Raw genomic sequence first — 22,503 nt, 5'->3', positions numbered from 1 at the left:
AAGGAAGGTAGCTTGGGAGAGATCTTGTCTTAGGAGTTACAGTGTGTGAGTGGGGTCTTCAGACAGGACAGTGGTGTTTGGCTTGAGGGGAAGAGGCCCCGTGACAGATAAAAGGGCATCCGTGTTCCTCACAAGATCAGAGGGGTGGGACTGTGGTGGCAAAGCAGGCAGAGCTAGTATTTTAACTGACCACTAGGTGTCACCACAACACCAATTAGTTTTTGGGCTTTGGCCCTAGAGTGCCTGAACCCAGGGGTAGAATAGCAAGAAAGCTGTACTGACTTCCTGTCAGGGACTGAATACTGCCAAATGTTGGCAGTATTTGCTTTCATTATTATTTTTTTCAATAGAAGGAAGACCAAAGGGTGGATAAAGGTATATTAATTTTAAATAAATTGAAAGGGGAAGAAAAGGTGAGGGAGGTAGGTCAAGTTGGTGGTGTGACTTGACCAGTGTGCCGGTTTCCCCTAGAAATGCCCTTTTCTTGAACATAGTTTTTCTTGTCTCTGTGAGAAGGGATGTTGGCTGGATGGGCCTTTCAGCCTTCTAAAACAGTAAGTTAATATTATTATGTAATTTACTGATACTCCAAAATTCATTTTGAACCAATGGACTTCCAATAAGAATTTGGATAATGTGCTATTATTTAACGTAAGGGCATTTTTCTTCATTGAGACATATTTTGTATAAATTTTCTTTTTTTTTCTTGCAATGCAGCCAAGTCTGTCACCACACTAGGCATTAGCTCACTTTGTTTTATGGCTACACATTGCACCTTTGGCTCCAGTCCTATCTTTTATAAACACGTATATTTTGGCAAGAAAGTGTATCATAAATCTATCTTCATTGATTTAAGAAAACAGTTTGTGTCAGTATATACTTTGACCTCAGCCACAGAAACATTTTTCCAGATATGTCTCCTTAGGCAAGGGAAACAAAAGCAAAAATAAACTATTAGAACAATATAAAAATAAAAAGCTTTTGCACAGCAAAAGACACCAACAAAACAAAAAGGCGATCTACTGAATATGTCCAATAAGAGGTTAATATTCAAAATATATAAAGAACTTCTATAGCTCAACACCAAGAAACCAAATAATCCAATTAAAAAATGGACAGAGGATCTGAATAGACATTTCTCCAAAGAAGACATCCGGATGACCAACAGACACATGGGAAGATGCTCAACATCACTAATCATCAGGGAAATGCATATCAAAACCACAATGAGATATCACCTCACACTCGTCAGAGTCAGAGTGGCTAGAATCAAAAAGACAAGAAATAACAAGTATTGGAAAGAGTGTGGAGAAAAAGGAAACCTCCATGTTCTTTTGGTGAGAATGCAAATTGGTGCATCCACTGTAAAAAGACAGTAAGGAGGTTCCTCAAAAAATGAAAAATAGAATTACCATATGATCCAATAATTCTACTACAGGGTATTTACTCAAAGAAAGTGAAATACTAATTTGAAAAGATATATGCACCGCTGTGTTTATTGCAGCATTATTTACAATAGCCAAGATATGGAAGCAACCCAAGTGTCCATCCATAGATGAATGGATAAAGAAGTGGTATATATATATATATACAATGGAATATTACTCAGTTTTAAAAAAAGAATGAGATCTTGCCATTTGCAACAACATGGATAGGCCTAGTGGATATAATGTTAAGTGAAATAAGTCAGACAGAGAAAGGCAAATACCTTATGATTTCACTTATGTGAAATTTAAGAAACAAAACAAAAATAGACAAAAAAAAAACAGACTCTTAAATATGGAGAACAAACTAGTGGTTGCCAGAGGGCATCTGGGGTGGGGGGCAGATGGGTGAATTAGATAAAGGGGATTAAGAGGTAGAAACTTCCAGTTATGAAATAAGTCACGGATGAACAGTACAGCATAGGAAATCTAGTCAATAAGATTGTAATAATGTTGTTTGATGACAGATGCTGACTACACTTACCATGGTGAGCACTGATTCATACATAGAAGTCTTGAATCATTGTGTTGCACTCCCGAAGCTAATATAGCACTGTATGTTAATTATACTTAAATTTAAAATTTAAAACTTTAAAAGCAATTTGTGTCAATATATCCTTCAACATTAAAAAAATGTATTACTATTACCTGAGCCGAAATCAAGAGTCAGATGCTTAATCGACTGAGCCACCCAGGCACCCCAAGTCTCTCCAATTTAGAATTCCTTTCAGGAGGGAAATGCCATCTTTCGTGGGAAGAATTCACTCATAAATGCTACCCTATGAGAGCTGAGGAAGTAAAGCAAGCCCAGCTTTGCAGCAAGGCTCCAGTGATCCTTACCGGGTAGTTTGGGCCACAGGCCCTGCTTCTCAAGCTCACCAATGTTTTTGTCTCCTACAGGTGCATAGTTTTAAGGGTTACTGGGAAAAACTGAACTCCAACCTGGAATATGTTAAGTACTCCAAGCCACACTTGCACTATAACAACAGCATGGTCAGGAGAGAATGGCACAGCCTGATCTCAGAAGAGGTTTGTGTGGATTCATAAGAATAAAGCAAAAAGCAAAAGCATAGTACATTTGATGAGGTGATGCCCTTAAGTCTTGAGGCTGGCTTAAATTTGCAGGTCTCTCCAGTTGCCAGGTCCTTTTGCATTGTTGCAAGAAGACCAAAGTGCTTCTCTGCTCTCTGTTCTCTTGAGGAGGAAAATCAAGTGCACAGAGGTTAAGGGACACACACAGCATATTCATAGTAGAAATGGGATTAACCTCCAGGTCTTAACATGGGTTCTTGCAGTACTTGTATAGTTAAAATTTGATTTAAAAATCTAGGTGTTCCCAAATTAGTGGTTGCTAGGGATTAGGGATAGTTGAAAAAAGAGTGGCTGGGACTGACTACAAAGCGGGCAGCACAAGGGAGATCTTTGGAAAGATGGAACAGTTGCGTAACTTGATCGAGGTGGTGCACTATGGTACATGAATCTGCATATATGATGAAATGACATCGAACTATACCCTCATCTTACCAACATCCGTTTCCCGATTTTGATATTGCACTATAGTTGTTTATAGAAGATGGAGACACTGGGGGAGACCGGGTGGAGAGTACATGAAATCTCTCTTTAGCATTGTATATAATTGTAGTTTTGTTGTGTATAACACAACAGTGTATAGTTGACTTGCACCTTCCTACAAATCTAATAATTTCAGACTACAATGTTTTCTAAACTAATTTTTAAGAACCTAGGTATTTTGGTTACTTGGAAAGTATATTTCTTTTTTGCTAAAATTATACTTCTTTCCTATATTGCATTATGTCCTTAGTGTGAAAAATGTCACCCACAAAACCTCTACCTTCCACACCTCTGACATGTTCTCCCTTCTAGAAAACAGGAAGAAGAAGGTCCATGGTGTATGTGAAGAATATTCTTGATAATGCAACGAAGTAAGTAAAATTAGGGATTGGTGTTCCTATAAGATGGCTATCTTTTGCGATTCCTTTTTTGGGTAACTTTCATGGAAGTAGCTTACTTTTGTTGAGTACCCTCAGATGATGCTGTCAACTTAAATGAATGCAGCCACCTGGGCCCTATTCTTGAGTTCAGTGCTGGAGTTTCTAGTGGGAAAATTGTATGTGTTAAACCTTGTAGACTTTCATCGAGAGGATGGATGAATTATAAGTGATAAAGCTCTTACTAACTGAGCACTTTAAGGTGGGTAGAGACAGTAGGTTCATTTAAAAAGTGTCAGTGGACTGACGAACTGGCTCTTATTTTGAAAGCACATTTTCTGGATAGATGAGTCATCTCAGAGTGCTACAAGTGTAGGCCCCATTCCAGCCCTGTTCTATTTTCTGTTCCCATTATTTCCAATAACTGAGAGCTGCGATTGTTCTGAATTATTGTTATTGTTTGCACTAAAGGGTTTTGAGATCTTATAATTGCCTAATGTGGCTTTTGCCAAGTTGATTAAAGTGTTTGAGGTTTTCAGCGACCTGAGAACAGTTTCTGCAGTGGTTTTTATGGAGGATGTCTTTGTATGGTATTGTGGCTTTTTTTTTTTAATCTTTATATGTGAATAACATTGGCTAATTTCTTTGTAGGGTGATTTCTAACCTAGAAGCAAGGAATTTGGGTAAGAAAAGACCTATAATAAAGCCTTCTGGATGTCAGTGTTTGGTTTGTAACACTGTCTTTCCTACCACTGTGAGTTGGCAAGAAAATCACACCCAATAGTGTAATGAAGGCAGTACCCTTGAATCTCTTCCTGTTAGAGGGACCACCCAGCTCCTTCCCTGTCTGTCTTGGCACCAGGACCTGCAGGGGCAGCTGCTGAATGTACTTTTGCTGGGCCAGTCCTTCAGTGTTAGCCTTGTGGTTTTCATTATTTTTCTTCATGGACTTGATCTAATTACCATGCCCTGTGGCTGTACCCACAGGATGCACTTGGGCAGTTCCCCTGGCCTAGAGCTGATTTCTTTCCAGCGGGCTGATCATGCGAGAGTCTGTGACTTGGTTAACACTCGGGCACTCACTAGGCTAGGCCATAGGGGTACAAAGATGAGGAGTCTCTGGGTGAGCTGTGTGGTTATAGGGGAAGAGCACAGGCTTGGACCTGGACAGAACTTGGCTTGACTTCCAGTTTGTCCACAGTGCTTTCAGTGTGCTCCCGGGCAAGCCGTCTATTCATTTTGTGCGCTATCCTTTTCAGGGCAAGGTGAGGAGAAAATGAGAGTGAATGGGCTGATGTTTATAGTGCCTCATACAGCACAGCGCTTGGTGCAGGGGATACCTGAGGTGGCTGCTTTGTCATGAATGTGTGAGGAAGAGGTGCTAACACATGGTTTCTAAACCAGGTGACAGGTGTTATAGAACCATAGTGGGGGAGGGAGTGGGTCAGGAGTGGGGGTGACTGGGGAGGAGAGTGAGGTTAGAAAAGCCTTCCCAGAGGGAGCCACGTCTGAGGTAAGTCTTGATGAACAGGGTGTTTGTCCAGGTGAAACTGGGGGAAGAGAATGTTAAGCATACCCAGGTACAAGTTTTCTGTGGTTTTGCCCCTGGAACTCTTTCATGCCTCATGGAGGCCAGCCTCCATTTGAAAAGCTGTTATTTTTATATCCCACTGTTGTTTTATAGGCTCAGGTGTTTAGGTGCATATTGGGTGGCCCTAACAGAAATTATTTTATATAGTGTGTTGGGGTACATCCTGCAGCTGTGTGCACAGCCCATGCGAACCATGATAGTGAACTTGTCATCCAGCCCAGGCCGACAGAGCCTGTGCTCACTGAACAGCCCCAAGGGAACCATCCTCAGCCTGTGTTACCAGGCCATCCATGCCTGAAGCCAGGGGGTTCTGCCACTAGCCAGAGTCCTGCCCAGCGGCCAGGGTGTGAATGTGTCTGATTCATGCTCACCCTCCACGTACTGCTGGGAATGTTGCAATCTGGGAAGTGTTGCTGGTTGTCCAGGATTTTGTCGTGTCCGTCACTCCTGCCCCTGTACTTTTGGCCAGTTTGCATCCTGTGACCAGTATCCTTTTTGAGGGCACATTAGGGACTTGTCCCTTCCTCTCACGTGCTTAGTTTGTACTAGTTTCCTAGGAAGAACGTCATTGCTAACAGAAACAGAACAATCTGTGTGAAATTCAGGACTGCTGGAGTCAAGTCTGGAATGACTTCATCTAAATCAGGAAGGTTGTGTAGGATCCAGTAGAATTTATCCAAAGAGGTCAAGAGGCCTCTGTGCCATCCCACATAGGGTCACCAGCCTGCTGAGTGGGGAAGTTCTGCTCTCTTGACAGGTGCTGTGGCTCAGGTGCTGCAGGAGAGGAGGAGCAGGGCACCCAGGTGCTGTTAGAGGAGTGTGAGGGCACATCTAGTGAGACTGTGCTTGCCTGCCCCTTCCCTGTCACTTTCCCATCTTGATCTAGTTACCTTTTAGTTGGATAACTTGTTTCAGTTAGTATTATTTGATGCAGGAATTGACAGGTCCCCTCAGTTCTGTGACTCTCAAGGTCACTAAACTACAAGGGGTCACAAAGAAGAGAGTCATGCAATCCTTTCACCAAGTCCCTGTCCCTGAGTTATGCCCTCCTTGGCAGTAAGAGAGGACGCAAGTCTCCCTGACACCAGTGAAGCAGAGGTTCTTAGTGGTGAGTTTTCATGTTGAAGAGGAATCAAAGCCAGATCCTATTGGTGTTGGGAAATGTGTTCCTCATTTTCTTTCTTTCCTAGTCTCTACCTCTGTTAGAATAGAGCTGCGTATCACCTGAGTGATAAGTTCAGCTTGTAGGAATAGGTCACACATGTAATGAAAAATTTCATCCTATCAACAAAGTGTTCAGTTTTCCCAATAAGTCAGAGAAGGGAAACCCAGGCTGATTTCTCTTCTTCTAGCCCATTTTCTGAAAACCACTCTGCTTGACTCGTGCTCTGTTTAATTTCAGAGCCAAGATTAACACCCCTCTTCCAGGAGGCGGACAACCACCAGAGACTGCTTATGGGTCTGGTAAGCGGTCTGTGGGCCATTTGGGTGCTGGAAAATGGTAGGCTTCAAGAAAAGGGGAAAGGGCTAGATTGTACTTCTCATGCTAACCTTATCTTTCATTCATTCTTTTCATTCACATTCATTCATTCATTCATTCATTCATTCATTCATTCATTCTTTTAACATATAGCTGTTATCAGCCCTGTAGGCCCTGTGTGGTCAGTGGTTAAGCAACACAGATAATATTTCTGCACTTTTAGAATTTTTTTTAAGGTTTAATTATTTATTTTGAGAGAGAGAGAGAGAGCACGTGCAAGTGGCGGGGGGTGTAGAGAGAGAGAGAGAGAGAGAGAGAATTCCAAGCAGGATCCACACTGTCAGCACAGAGCCTAACGCTGGGCTCATGAACCATGAGGTCCTGAAGCTGAAATCTGGAGTCAGAAGTTTAACCAACTGAGCCACCTAGGCACCCCTGCACTTTTAGAATTTATAGTTTAGTGGGAGAGACATACATAAATCAGTCACCCCCCAAAATATATAATTACGGAACATCATAAAGAAATGTACTCCACTGAGTTTTTGAAACAAGGGAAGAACAATGTCTCTGTGGCATTTGTATTTGGGGTTTAAAACACAACAGAATAAAGTATTCTTTCTCAAGAAGTCCTACTGTAGGAAGACCAAAGAGAGTTATATAAATTACTGTAAGAGCGGAATTGGTAAATAAATCCAAAATATGTTTTAAAAATGATTAAAGAGACATTTGACAAGTTTAATAAAATATTTTTAATACTGTACAGGCTTAGGAACGGGGTAATCCATTACGTTAAATTATGGAAAATTTTAAAATATGAGAAAAACACATTTGAAAATTCCAGTTAAATTTTCCTTAATAAAGAGAAATACCAAACTTGAGCCAAGAAGAAATAGAAGTCCTTGAAAGCACAATAACCATAAATAATTTGAAAAAATTGTCAAAAATTATCTCCAAAAACGTCACCAAATTATTTAATGAGTCAGTTCTTTCAAACTGGCTTAAGGATCTAGATCTTAAGGATCTAGATCATCCCCATGCTATGTAAATTATTTTTTGGGGGAAAAAAAATGGGAAGCTTCTCAGTCACTTTATTAAGCTAGCATAACCTTAAAACCAAAATCTAACAATGACCACTTTTACTTATAAACATAGATACCACAAGCTTAATTAAAATATTTTCCAGTTGTCCATTTGAAAAATATGGCATGGTCAGGTGGGCTTTTTTCTAGGAAGGCTTAATATTAGCAAATACATTAATGTAATTCATCATATCACTAGTTCAAAGAGGGAAAAAAAAGATCATCTTTATAGGTGCTTAAAATTGATAAAAGTAAAATCCCACTCCTGGAATACATCAATTAGGCAAAAAGATATTCTAATACTAATGGTTAACACCCTTCTTAATGGAATGTTGGGGGCATTCCTGTTAAAATCAGAAGGAAGTTAAGGATCCTTGCTATTTTCACTAAAATTTTATATTGTTCTAGCAATTCTATACAGTGCAATAAGAAACAAAAGTAAAAGAAGATGCTATGATTGTCCAGTGCAATAAACAAATAAAATAATCAACTGGGGAAATGGGAAATAATAAGGAAAAAGTTAATAAGCTGGTGATTCTAAATTTATTTTCTTTTTTATTAGGATTAACCAGTTAGAAAAGGAAATGAAAAACATTATTCCATTTCCAAATCCTTAGCTTCTAGGTTTAATAAAATTACAACTAACAAGCCAATGAAATTTCTCTGACAGTTGACCAAGTGACTCACTTGACAAAGAGGACTGGAACTAGCATTGCCAGATAGCTAAGTATGTTGTTGAGCTACGATAATTGAAACAATGTGGTGCTTGTACAAAATAGACCGTCCGGAGACTCTAGTTTTAATCTGAATGTTCAGTGTATCATAAATGAGGCATTTAAAAATCACCATGGAAAGAAAGAATTTTCAATCAATGACTGGCTATTTGGAAAAGACAATTGAAGTCCCCCTATCCCAAATACCACTACTTTATAGCATAAACCAACAAAAATATTAGATAGATTAAAGAATCTAATATAAAAAAATTATGTATGTGTGTATCAAATTGTCAAAAATTTAAAAATTACAAAGTTCAGCATATGGGAAATTGGGCAGTCTCATGTGATGTGGCTAAAAATTAGTATAATCACAGTGTCTCTGTGTCTTTCGGCAGTGTCTCTACAAACCTTAAGTATGTGACCCAACAAATTCCATTTCTAGGAATTTAGCCTGAGAAAATAATTGGGGATATGGCAAACAAATATTGTATAAGGATTTTTTTCAGTACTATTAACACTTGCATAAGAAGCATCTCATAATGTGTAAGAAGGGAATAAATAATTCTAGTACTTTCCTAAAATTGAATACTGTGCAGCCATCACAACCTGTGTGGTTAAGAATATTTAGTGACATAAACTATTATATGAAAAAAAAAAAACCAAATTAGGAAACATTAGAATGAATGTGCACACTAGAGAAAAGGAAAATAAAAAATTCAAAATGTTAACATAGATGATAGGATTATGGGTGACTTAAATTTTCATCTTTATGGCTATTATAGAAAAATTGAAAAGCACAAAAAAGCATGCAGTAGTCATAAATCAAAAAATTTTAAGCCTAATTGATGAACACATGGCCCAGAATGCCACAGGCTAAGTTTTGCTTAGGATGTTATACATGCAAATCTGCTAAAATAGAAGATATGTGCACATATAATGTCAATTGTACGATTCTCATGGTGTTTATTCATGCAAAAATCTCTCTAGCCAGGAGGGCATCTAGCTGAGTAGGGCATCTAGACAAAGGGGAGGGGAAAAGAAAGGAAGGAGACAGAAAAACAAAAGGTGGGGAGGGCTGGGATGCCACACTGATTGGTGAGCTCCAAGAACAGAGTAGGTATACAAGCCTGTTTGGAGGCAATAGAATCAATAAGTTCATTACTTTTCCATGTAGGGGCTTTATTCAGTGTCTGTAACCACTGCGCAGAGGGAGGTATCTGATGCATTTCCTTTTTACTCCTGCCTGTGTCCTTCTAAAGGTCCCACACCATGCCTCTCCCCCTCCAACTCCCAGTTGTTCTATGATTAGAGTATTTCCTTTTAGTTCTCCAGGGCTGGGAGCACTAGACTTCAACCATCTGGTACATCCCAAAGACTTCTAAGTTAATGGTTTTGCCCAGCTTCTCTGGAGAATTCTAATTAAGGCTGGGAATCTGATTCTTGGCTGCTCACTGAGGGAATCATCAGTAGTTCCTCTTGAGGAGAACGTTGGTGCCCTTGACTTATGCCTATTGAAGTAACACTATGGGTTTGTACATTTCTGCTGGTGGGACCTTCAGACCCAGTATTTTTCATATTGGTAAAGAGTGTTAATAAATGGGTCTAGTTTAAACCAGTAGCAGGTGTGAGTGGGCAGGTTGTGACTTATCTAATCTGTATCCTGTTTTCAGATGGTGTCTGAGCTAAAAGACCATCTTCTGAGACACCTACAGGGTGTAGAAAAGAAGAAAATTGAACAGATGGCTCTGGACTATGTTTCAAAACTGGTTAGTTTTGCTTTTTTGTTCTCTATCATGCTCCTTCCACCCTGGTCTCCCAGTATGTAGCTCCCAGTATATGGTTCAGTTTTTCAGATTAGGTTTTTTACAGATTTCCTATCCTCAAACCAGTATATTTGGTGCTGGAGATTGAATAAAGGGAAAAAAGAACCAAAAAAGCAATGTTATGAAAGTAGTTTATTGCAGTTCCTTCAAATGGTGATTTTTATGTTCATGGAAGGATAGAACAGTAATGAACTTGGCATGGTTGCCAAATGTTCATATGTCATATGTCATCTTGGCATCTTCTAACTCCTTATTAAACCATAGGTAATGATTTCTGTACATGGAGGTTTATGAAGACATGAGAGAACTTGAACTTAAATTCTTAATGAGTGCCTAACAGCCCAATTAGGCCAGATTCTAGCTCAGTTGTATGAATACTCCCACATTAGAATCTGCTGGTGGGATTGGTAGCTTATCTACTCAGTAGCCAGTAGTCACTCACTGAAGTTGTGTGATCCAAATTAATAACACCAGTCCATGTGTAAATAGAAGTGGTGTGACCAGTTTGAATTCTGAGGCAGTCTTGAGTCTCTCAGAAAGTGTATGGAGTTCAGGTGTGACCCTTCTAAGAACCTAGAAATAGTGTGGTAGACCAGTTTCTTGAAGTATTTAAATTCACATAAAGAGAAAGAACACTCCATTTCTCAAAGTTTGGGTAAGAACAGTATGCAAATGACCAGTGTGTGAACATACATGTTTGCATATATGTATTAGGTATAGCCCTGATTGAATTTCTTGTTTAATTTTATTACCTTTTATAGTTTTCTGCCTTTATTACAATCACCAGTGTCTTTTTATTTTTTTTTTAATTTTTTTAAATGTTTTATTTATTTTTGAGACAGAGAGAGACAGAGCATGAACAGGGGAGGGGCAGAGAGAGAGAGGGAGACACAGAATCTGAAACAGGCTCCAGGCTCTGAGCTGTCAGCACAGAGCCTGATGCGGGGCTTGAACTCACAGACCACGAGATCATGACCTGAGCCGAAGTCGGACGCTCAACCGACTGAGCCACCCAGGTGCCCCTCACCAGTGTCTTTTTAAATAGTATCTTTGAATTTCACAGTTTTTAATACATTAGGAGAGGTTGGAATCCTCATATATTGATATTTACAAGCAGGGCATTGAAACCTTCTTCTTCATCTTTTTTTTCCCCCAAATTTGTTTGTTTATTTTGAAAGAGACCACAAGCGGTGTGTGGGGGGGGGGGGAGGTGGGTGGAGAGAGAGAAAGAGAGAGAGAGAGAGAGAGAGAGACAGAGAGAGAGAGAGAATCCCAAGCAGGCTCCACACAGTCAGCACAAAGCCCAATGCAGGGCTCAAACTCATGAACCGTGAGGTCATGATCTGAGCTGAAATCAAGAATCAGACGCTTAACCGACTGAGTAGCTCTGGCTCTCCGGCATTGAAACTTTATTAAATAATAATTCTTTGTAGTAAAACTATACCCAGGAACTCAATTTATGAACGTGTTCTTGATCTTCCCATGCTGACATTAACTTGCTTTCTTTGTCCTTTAATAACACAATTATTTAACATGTCCATCTGTCATCATTCCTTCTGTTGACTTTAAATTTCACCTTCCAATATGTTAAAGGATTTTTGTTCAGGCGTCATGCTTCCTTACAGTTAATCACATACAACTTTAAAAAAAATTTTTTTTTACATTTATTTATTTTTGAGAGACAGGGTGAGATAAAGTGAGAGTGGAGGAGGGGCAGAGAAGAGGGAGACACAGGATCGGAAGCAGGCTCCAGGCTCTGAACCGTCAGCATAGAGCCCGACATGGGGCTCGAACCCACAGATCATGAGATCGTGACCTGAGCTGCAGTCGGACGCTCAACTGACTGAGCCACCCAGGCGCCTCCACATAAAACTTTTAACAGCAGTTTGTGTTAACAACCACCAGAACTAATAGGACCAGAAGTGGTAGAGCTGTAGCCTCAGAAAACTCAATACCCATGACTAGACTTGGCTGCCACTGATGGAGGCCAAATCCACCTGCTCCTGCCCAGCAGCAAATAGCCTTGTCTCCCAATCCTCTCAGGAGGGTGGCTAAACAGGCTTTCTAAAACAAATGGAGGAAGTTGCTGCAGAACCAGACTATATTGCTTATGAGTTATCTTACCTGATTTCAGCCAAAGAGAAACTGAGAATCTCTGTCACTGAGAATAAACTCTTATGCCTGTGCCTGTATGGAGATCCTTTCTGATTTACCCCCTGAGCCCCCCGTCCTTAAGCCTACACGTGTAGTGCATGGATTCATGGCTGGCAACAGCCCCACAGAGACTGCTCTGTTGCTGACAAACTAGTCAAATGTATGACCTGGACTTGAAAGCAGTCTTACTCCACAGTCGACACTCAGGACCTCCATTCTCTTCTGTGTCTCCTTTCTTCTCACTGTCAGCCGCTGACCTTTGTCATGTACCAGGCCTAGAACAAATCCAGTTGGACTTGACCTTCACTGATGGCAGAGGGCCTATGATTGAGGGCCTGTTAACCAGGCTGGGGAAGCTCAGTTGGGGCCCTGCCTGCATAGACAGAAGGGTCTCTGTTAGACTCTGGTGTGCATTTTCAGTCTTTCCATTTTGGATTCCAGTGCCTCAGAATGGACTGCAGAAAGGCTGGTTCTGTGTCCGGGCACAGGCCACGTGCCAGCTGCCCTGAGCGTGCCCATCAGGCCTGCGGAGGGCTAGCTATAGGGACCCCTGAGGGAGAGGGTATGGGCAAAGGCTAACAGGCTGTCTTTATCCTCCAGCTGGATCTCGTCTGCCAGATAATGGAAACCAGTTGGAGAAAACACAGTCTTCACCCCTGCGTTCCCCACTTGTACGCAAGTATCTCTTGCTCTCTTTTATCAAGGTGTGCAAAGAGTTAAAACAACCCTAATTGCTGCCTGTTTGGGCAAAGCTTTTTTGGAAGTTAACAGTTGACAGCAGTTGTCACCAGCCCTGACACTGTCTATCTTAATTCTATATTCAGTATTTAGGGAATCGCCCTGTTACTTCACCCATCCTCTTTCCCTGACATGTGGTTGATGAGGAGGGAGGGACGTGTGAGCTCAGGACTGCTAGGAAGGGGAATTTCAATTAATACCATTTATCATTTATGTGCCTTCTGTCTGGTTAGATTCTAGGCTTTAGACTGATGGTCCCCATCATACTTATGAGGCTTTCAGCAGGGCCTAGACTTTCACCATTAGCATGAATTCCATCTCTGTTAGGTACTCAGAGCCACTGCTTAGAAAAACAGATTTTTTTTTAATGTATGTTTGTTTATTTTGAGAGAGCGAGAGTGCACATGAGTGGAGCACGGGCAGAGAGGGAAGGATAGAATCCCAAGCAGGCTCCACACTGTCAGCACAGAGCCCCACGGGGCTCGATCTCACGAACGTGAGATCATGACCTGAGCCAAAATCAAGCGTCAGAGGCTTAACTGACTGAGTCACCCAGGTGCCCCTACAAACAGGGTCTTAGAGATTAACCCTTGGCTGACTGTGGCTGTGTTGTTTTACCCAGCAGTGGGAGGGCCAGTGCGGCTGAATTTAAAGTATTTCACATCATGACCAGGATTCTGGAAGCTACCAAGAGTTTGTTTTTACCACTGCCTCCCGGTAAGTCTTGGCTCTATTGTCTTTTGTTGTAAGAAATTTGTTTTTTCTTCTTCATGTGGTCCCAGTCTTGGCACATTATGAGTTTAAGGATGTGATCCCCTGTGTCTGAGAAATTGGGTATCTGGCGTCACCGTGAGAGATGGGCCTGACATTGGTTCTCTGCAGACCAGATCTCTCCAATTATTAAACTATGCTATGCCTTGTCACTAACTTTAGGGAGCCTAGGCTGGTCCCCATGCAGCTTGCTAAGATACTTTGAACCAGTGAAGATGATTCATGAAGATCTTTCTCTGATGTCTCCAGGCTTAGTTTATCTGATCGAGAAAGTTAACACTCAGAAGGAAGTGGGTCTGGCTGGGTGTCAGAACTTGAGCTGATTCTTATGTGCTTGGAAGCTAAAAATTGCCCTTAGGACTTTGAAACAGGAGCAAGTCAGGCCTCAAAACAACCTTGGCATGTGCGTATGCAGTCATTCATTTAATTGGTCATTTGTTCATTCAGTAAACAATTTGTTGATTTTTTAAATTCCATTCCATGTACTGTGCTAGAAATTAGAGGAGTTACAAAAATTAACAGAAGTCCAGTTGGGAACAGGTGTATATAAATCAGTATCCTTTATACGAAACAAATAAGCTCCCATCGGCTTTGTGTTCATTACATCTAAGTTCTGACACGTGTTAAGCTTTATGATAACTATCACTACATAATGTTTATCAGCCAGTTTTGTTTACTTATACACATACATCTATCCAATAATATACCAGTAATTCATTCTTTTATTTATTCATTTTAAACCAGGATCAGGGAGCCTAAGTGGCTCAGTAGGTTAAGTGTCTGACTTCGGCTCAGGTCATGATCTCACAGTCCAGGGGTTTGAGCCCTGAGTCAGGTTCTGTGCTGACTGCTTAGAGCCTGGAGCCTGCTTCAGATTCTGTGTCTCCCTCTCTGACTCTGCTCCTCCCCTGCTCACATTCTGTCTGTCTCTCTTTCAAAAAAAATAAACACACAAAAAAAATTTAAACCAGTATGAGTATGGTGCCCATTTTATGCCCATTACTGTTCTAAGTACTTTATATAAATAAGCACATTTAATCTTCATACCAGTCCTAAATGGTAGGAACTTAAATTGAACCACATTAAATTGTCAATATCCAACCAGTTTCTGACCAACAAAAATGGCACTTTCATAGGGTTCCACTTATGATTCTTCCCCTTTTATGATGATGAAGCACAGAAAGGCTAAGCAACTTGCCTAAAAGTCACACAGCTATTAAGCAACAGAGCCAGTATTCAAATCCAGGCAGTCTGGCTCCAGAATCTGTGCTTTTAGCTACTATTCTGTGCTGTCTCTTGAATTTTATATTCCATTTGAATTAGTTGATTCTGAAACATTGACTATTTATGGGCCCAGGAATCCCCACAGAGGTCTTGGCTTGTCAGCATTTGTCATACATCCTTCATGCTTTGGAATCCTTCATGCTTTCTCTATCCATACACCTTATAAGAGCTGCTTGTAGTGGAGGTACAAAAAGAGTTTCTTTTGATTTTGTAGGGATCTGAAAGTGACCATTCATGAACATTATAGATGGCTTTAAATGATCCTGATGGAATCTGAATTGCAAGATGCCCTCTAGAAAGACTAAAGGGATTTCATGAAAACTATATTATAGCTCTCTGCCTTAAGCTCTTAATTATTTGTCATGAACACAAAAGACTTGTTAGAGGAATGATTGACACTTCCAGATTTGTTCACCGTGGATGTTCAAGCCTCTTTTGTAAATAAATGAACGTGACTCATGGGGAAAACATTATACTTGGGAGATCAGAAGACTTTACTTTCTGTGGAACATCACATTCTTCCACAGGCATGTGTAAGGAGGGGAAACATGGTGGAAAAGTGTTATCCATAGTGGCTGAGAATAATTAGGAGTACACTTAATGGTTTGTGTCCATGGGTCAAGTAAAAGCAGTATCCCTCTCTCCTCTTCTTTTAAATCTTTGTTTCCCTCATTTGACGTGGAAATAGAGGTGAAGTGAGGTTGGATCACGTGGGTGTGCATGTGTATGTGTGTGTAAACACCGGTGTTTTCCCATGTCCTTGTATTTGTGTGCTTGCTTTCCAAGCCTCCTGGATTAGTGAGAACTGTTTGAGTTCCAAGGGTCAGAAACTTATAATCCATTTGGTTAAAGAGGAAAAGGCAACAAGGACCCCGAAAAGGAAGTCACGGTTTAACCATAGCTGGAGCATTTGCAGTGTGAAGGGAGCCTGGGTTCCCCTCACTGGCTACCTGAGGCCAGGAGCCTCGGAGGATGCGGATGGGGGCTGCAAAAGCTCTGCCTTGGAACTGATGCCTACTTGGAGCCAGTTGGCTGTGTTACTTGGAGCTGATGTGTGGAGGCAGCCAAGAAAGGACTGTTGGATGTGGGGCTGTGCCCTAGGGATAGAGAATGAAGAGTCATCAGGGGTTTCCAGGACACAGACACAGGGCTGGAGAAGGGATTTTGAATCCAGGAAACCTATAGGACGCTTAGGTAAACTTTTCTTCAGAACTAATTTCACAACAGTTTTTAATCTTAGGAAGAATGTCCAAATCCATGTGAAAAATCTCATGTTGATTAGTTAGTAAAAGTCACTTTTTTGGGGGGGGGGGATTCAGAGAAGCCAGTGGACTCCTCCAGCTGTCAGCCCATTAACATCTGTTTGTGGGCAGAGTCTGCACTTTATCTGACCCTTGATGTGGCCAGAACTCCGGACTCAGTCCCTCATTGCTCATGATTCATAGGCTCAGAGACAGAAAACTCCATGATGGCTCTGAATTCAAGTTCCTGCTCTTTGGGCATCATTTCCTTGTCATGTAAATTCCTAAGATTAGGCTGTGATCCTTTGTTATTCCCTATCCACACCCCCTCAGTTTCCAATTCTGTACCTGTTGCCACGTGTCTCCCCCAATCCCTCCCTTCCTCTTTCAGGGTCAATGCCCTCATCACCTCTGGTGCAGGTTCATGCAGTAGCCTCCTGTAAGTCTCCATACCTCTTGTAGCAAAGTGTTGATACTCCAGTCCATTCTTTGCCTGTTGCCATTTTAATATTCCAAGAGTAAAACTGAAATCCTTTTTCCATCTTGCTCAGAAACTTTCAGTATCCCTCTCCAGAGTCTAATAAATAAGATATTCCTTGCCATCATTCAGCTCTCAGTCCCTGCCAATACTCAGGGCACCCTGCACTTTTCCTTCATGGAACTGATCACATTTTTAAGAATGTATATTTTGTGACTATCTGATTGTCTTCCCATCAGACCGGAAGGTGGATGGGAGCAGCAGTGATGTCTGTTTTGCTCATTATCGTGCACCCAGCTCCTTGCCTGGTGTCTGGAAGGCGTCTGATTTGTTAAATAAACTAACCATTCCAGCCTTACCTCCTACCATTCCTCTCATACACCTGATTCCAACTCAGCTGGGTCATTTAATGCTTTCTGAACATGCCCTGTACTTTCTCACTTTTGGGCCTCTGTTCCTGTTGTCCCGTTAACCCAGCTGCCAGTTATTGGTGCAGGGTAATGTTATAGGCTAAAATTCCATAGCCCGCCTTCAAATTTAGCTCTGCCACTTACTAATGGTATGATTCTGGGCAACCTTCTTAGTGCCTGTGGATCTTGGTTTCCCCATTTATAAAATGGGAATCAGGTAGTTCCCACCTAATAGTGTTGTATGAAGATCAAGTTGGCCGGTGCCTAGACTGAAGGCCTCAATACGTGTTTGTTATTTGTCACTGTTGTTCTACCACGTGCTCTGTGCTTCATAGACTTTGCTCTAGTTCTCAAAGCCACACTGTGGGAACTGTACTGGTGGCTCCATTTTAGGGATGAAGAAACAGGATCATAGGGGCTTAGTTACCTATGGTGAGCAAGCAACACGGCAGGATTCTAGCTTTGGTCTGCTCATGACAAGCCTGGCTTTTTTTTTTTTTTTAAACTGTCTCCACTCTGTATGTTCTCTGGCCTCATTTCCACACACAGGAATCGCATTTACCCTTCAAAGGTCCCCTTCTATGCTGTCTTTTCCAAGAGGGCTTTTCTGATTATCTGCTGGAGTGCTATCTTCTTCTCCCTTGGATGTTGTTTTTATTTATTATTATTATTATTGTTATTATTATTATTATATTATTATTATTATTAAAGTTTATTTATTTATTTTGAGAGAGGCAGAGACAGGAAAGAGAGAGGATCCTGAAAAGGCTCCAGTGCTGTCAGCGCAGAGCCCCATGCGGGGCTCAAACTCACAAACCGTGAGATCATGACCTGAGCTGAAACCAAGAGTCAGACGCTTAATCGACTGAACCATCAGGCGCCCCTGTTTTTATTGTGTGTTGCTAACAGTACACTTAGAACTCTAGGTTTCTGAGTGTTTGAGTAACCCTCCCCACAGGACTTAGGTATGAGGGTGGGCCATCCTCTCTGTTGAATTCCTATAGATATGCTATCTGACCATATTATTTACATTTTTCTTTTTTATAATTTACTTCAAGTAGACCCCCAAAGCCTTTCTTTAGGGCATACCCAGAGATCAGGCATATAGACTGTCCTCTTCTGGTCCAAAATGTTTCCTCTTCAACAACGTGGTCCCCATCTATCAGCCTTTTGGCCTGGCCATATGGGGTTTGAAATTCTTGTTAATTGTTCTCTTTTGCCATCTTACTGTAGAATCGCAAACCTATTAAACTGTAAAACTATTTTTCATTGGGCAGGCCTTGCATTTTGTCTGTTTGCCTACGAAGGGACATGAGGTGAAGGCAGTACATTCTTGTTGGGAACTTACTATGTACCCAGAGCACTACTTGGTCGTGGTAACACAAAGAAGGAAACTTGGACCTTGTCTTCTAGCAGCGTTTATTTGACTCTAGGTGCCAAGGGACCAAGCTAAGCGCTTTATCTACATCACTGAATTCCTTTCCTCTGGAAGGCTGGGATGCTGGCCGACTGTGTTCACCCTCCTGATCTCTCTGCTAGGTTTTCACACTCTGCACACGATCCTGGGTGTCCACTGTCTCCCTTTGCACAACCTGCTGCATTACATTGATAGCGGAGTGTTGCTTCTCACGGAAACAGCTGTCACAAGGCTCATGAAAGGTACGAGGCTCTGAGTCTGCCAGAGTGCTCCAGGCTGAGCACCATCAGGCTGGCTTCGTGGGTGTGGCCCTGTGGGATCACACGGGGCCCCGCTGCACTCAGGAGTGCCCTGTGCCCTGTTGAACGCTCTGCGTTAAATCTTGAAATTCTTAGTAGCGGAACAAGGGGATCCTCATTGGCCTTTTGCAATGGATTCCACGTAATATGCAGTTGGTCCTGTTCATTTCCTGTAACCAGCCTTTGGGCTCATTTAAAGTGCCTTAGACCTTCAAGAGGCCCCAAAGGGCTTCTCAGTCCACACACAGCTATTACATTCCTTCTCTGTACACGGGGGCACTTGAGGATACGAGACTCTGAAGGCTTGTTTCTCAAGAAAATGTCATGAAATGGCTTACTTTCAGCTGATTAACTCTGTCATCTCAGACTTAGGCTTGAAATGCAAGAAAAGTTAAGAGATGCAGGGCTTACATGAATTTGCACTCGACAGCCCCTAGTATAATCACTTGCTGAAATTACTCATTGTGGTATTTTATAGATGAGTTTTGTTAATGTGTGTTAAAGTATTTGCCATTCCTCAAGGTGCCTTCTGTTTTAAGTTAGTAAAATTGTTCTGTGGCTGGCAGCCATGTTCCACGCCATATAGAAACAGCTTCAATAAAAACAAAGCCCTTTTATTCAGAGACACAAACTAAAATTTTCAAGGTATTGTTAGACTTAACATGAGAATACAAGGTTGGGATGTGTGTTATCAGAATGAACCACTAAAGTAGTATTTGGCTTGCTCAGATATTAAAGTGGAGGTTTGTTTTATTTGCCAATCTACCTTTCTTGTAGATCTGGACAATACAGAGAAAAATGAAAAACTAAAATTCAGCATCATTGTGCGGCTTCCCCCGGTAATCCTGAATTATATTTTATTCTCTCCATAAGCCTTGGTATGAACGTCCTTCAGTTTCTTCTTGTAAAGGGAGCATTTACTTGTTTTGGGCTAAAGTCAACTGAATTGTTTCACTTTTCAGTCCTTTCCAAGAAATCCCATCCATCCCCACCCGTCGGCCGTTCCCTGCTGCGCCCACAAAGGGCTTGTTCCTCTGGCTTTGTACTGCCTGGCACAGCCTGCCTGAAGCACTGAGCCATTTTCCCCTCTTAGGAAACCACGCTAATATTTACGTCTGTGAGTCTGAGGGGAGGGACAAGGGAAACATGTGCTTTTGGCATTTAAACTGATAAGAAATTTAAATACAGGTGAGGTCAGAAGGTTCTGAAACTGCATTTCCTCCCACTGTCATTTCCACCACAGCAGGAAAACATTCCCAGGTCGAAGGAAGAATGAGGAACGTGAGAGAAAGACACTCCTTATTTTTATGGAGGATATTAGCTCTCTGAGTCAGAAATACTAAGAAAATATGAAATTCCACAGCAAGGTCTTCAGAGCCTCGGACTCCACAAACTTCCTGACCCTGAGAGCCTCGGCCAGCTCTCTGCTCTGTTTGCATACCTTGAACACTCGTATCTCTGGCACAGTCCTCCCACAAAGGGATGTCCGTTGCCTTTCTGGACCTAATCATCTTCCTTTGTAACACCCTCTCCTCCTCACAGCTTAGTGAAGCAAAGGCGAGGGTAGAAAACAAAGCATACTTTCCATGGCTATATCTCTCTGGGGAAGGCCTCTGAACATTTAGTTCGGTCTCTAATTTTTTTTTTTTTTTTTTTGCCTCAAACTCTTAGGGAATTATAATTTTCTGGGCAAGACATTGGCAGAGAAACATGGCTACAGACTTTTCTTTCCTATCAAGGTATCACTTAGAGTTGCAGGTACCCGATTTTGAAGAGTAGCAGATGAACTCCATTTCAGAAAAAGAATTTGGCAACATCAGTGTATAAGCTACTTTCCTGAGGGTTGCATTTAAGGGAGTATTTATTCAAAATTCAGAAGCACAGCTCATAGGAAATGGCCTTTCTTCAAGGGCCATTAACCATAAAGGGCCTCTCTTTTAGACTAGTTACTTGTTTTTAAATTTTTTTCATTTTTTTTTTCATTTTTTTTTCAACGTTTATTTATTTTTGGGACAGAGAGAGACAGAGCATGAACGGGGGAGGGGCAGAGAGAGAGGGAGACACTGAATCGAAAACAGGCTCCAGGCTCTGAGCCATCAGCCCAGAGCCTGACGCGGGGCTCGAACTCACGGACCGTGAGATCGTGACCTGGCTGAAGTCGGACGCTTAACCGACTGCGCCACCCAGGCGCCCCTCATTTTTTTTAATGTTTATTTTTGAGAGAGAGAGAGAGAGAGAGAGACAGAGAGAGAGAGAGACAGAGTGTGAGTGGGGGAGGGGCAGAGAGAGAGGGAGACACAGAATCCGAAGCAGGCTCCAGGCTCTGAGCTGTCAGCACAGAGCCTTATGTGGGGCTCGAACCCACAAACTGCAAGATCATGACCTGAGCTGAAGTTGGATGCTTAACCGACTAAGCCACCCAGGCACCCGAGACTAGCTACTTTTGAATAATTCTTTTTAAATTATTATTAAAAAAAAATTTTTTTTAACGTTTATTTATTTTTGAGACAGAGAGAGACAAAGCATGAACGGGGAGGGTCAGAGAGAGGGAGACACAGAATCTGAAACAGGCTCCAGGCTCTGAGCTGTCAGCACAGAGCCCGACACGGGGCTCGAACTCACAGACCGCGAGATCATGACCTGAGCCGAAGTCGGCCGCTTAACCAACTGAGCCACCCAGGCGCCCCCATTCTTTTAAAATTATAAATAGATACAAGGTACATTTACTTAATGCACTGTAAGCTATATTCTCCTCTCTATATTTTTTCCGTTCTTTTATTGTTATTATTGACTTAATTTTTTTAGAGTAGTTTTAGGTTCACAGGAAAATTGAGTGGAAGGTGCAGAGATTCACCATATGCCCCCTGCCCCTACATGCGCATAGCCTCCCTCATTATCAACATCCTCCACCAGAGGGGTCCATTTGTTACAACTGATGAACCTAACTGACACATCACAATCACCCAAAGTCCATAGTTAACATTAGGGTTCACTCTTGGTGTTGTTCATTCTGTGAGTTTGGACAAGTGTATGATGCAATGGGTTCATCATTATAGTATCTATACAGTGTTTCCACTGCCCTAAAACTCCCCCTCTACATATTTTTCAATTTGCATAAAAGCTTATTGGTCAGAAGATCTGTCGACTTTGGGATCATCCTATGAGCTCTAACATTATTTCCCGGAACCACGTGAAGAGACTGCTGCAGAACTATAAGAAAAAGGTGAGTCCGTGGGAAAGCACAGCCCCACTAAATGTTCTTTGGAGCCTGTCTGCCCACTTCAATGTATCCATATAGGTAGCAATTGTCATTCTGTGCCCTTTTTGTAAGTTTGTGCATGTTGGGGAGATTCAACTGATACCAGAAGTGGTTTCTCTTTTAGCCCCCAAGTTCCGTGATTCACAAGTCGTCATTCAGTGTGGAATTTCTGCCTCTGAACTACTTCGTTGAAATACTGACAGACATAGAATCCTCCAATCAAGGTAATTTCACTCCTCCACTCTTAGCATTTCCCTGCTGTTCTCTTGACACATCAGTCCCTATTCATTTCTGTGTAGCCTTTTCTTTCCAGAATACCCCTTACTTACA

The 22,503-nt window shown here is 41.7% G+C and overlaps 1 protein-coding gene across 9 annotated transcripts in view; it reads left to right on the top strand.

The window, feature by feature from the left end:
• Positions 1-22,503, top strand: part of GSAP (gamma-secretase activating protein) — a 90,745-nt gene that overhangs the window by 67,161 nt on the left and 1,081 nt on the right. For 3 of the 9 annotated variants that reach the window (XM_023250295.2, XM_023250292.2, XM_023250293.2), the window contains 11 exons: positions 2,385-2,513; positions 3,369-3,427; positions 4,085-4,116; positions 6,427-6,488; positions 9,970-10,065; positions 12,877-12,947; positions 13,637-13,731; positions 18,738-18,857; positions 19,692-19,753; positions 22,036-22,137; positions 22,298-22,397. In XM_023250295.2, the coding sequence (XP_023106063.2) occupies positions 2,385-2,513; positions 3,369-3,427; positions 4,085-4,116; positions 6,427-6,488; positions 9,970-10,065; positions 12,877-12,947; positions 13,637-13,731; positions 18,738-18,857; positions 19,692-19,753; positions 22,036-22,137; positions 22,298-22,397 (928 nt within the window). Of the gene's footprint in view, positions 1-2,384; positions 2,514-3,368; positions 3,428-4,084; positions 4,117-6,426; positions 6,489-9,969; positions 10,066-12,876; positions 12,948-13,636; positions 13,732-18,631; positions 18,689-18,737; positions 18,858-19,691; positions 19,754-19,876; positions 20,032-22,035; positions 22,138-22,297; positions 22,398-22,503 lie in introns of those variants that run through there. The other 6 variants (XR_006594151.1, XM_045052300.1, XM_023250296.2 and 3 more) reach the window with 6 other exon arrangements.

This window comes from Felis catus, chromosome A2 (assembly GCF_018350175.1).
Source record: "Felis catus isolate Fca126 chromosome A2, F.catus_Fca126_mat1.0, whole genome shotgun sequence".
NCBI classification, from domain to species: Eukaryota; Metazoa; Chordata; class Mammalia; order Carnivora; family Felidae; genus Felis; species Felis catus.
This window is presented reverse-complemented; position numbering and strand designations above follow the sequence as displayed.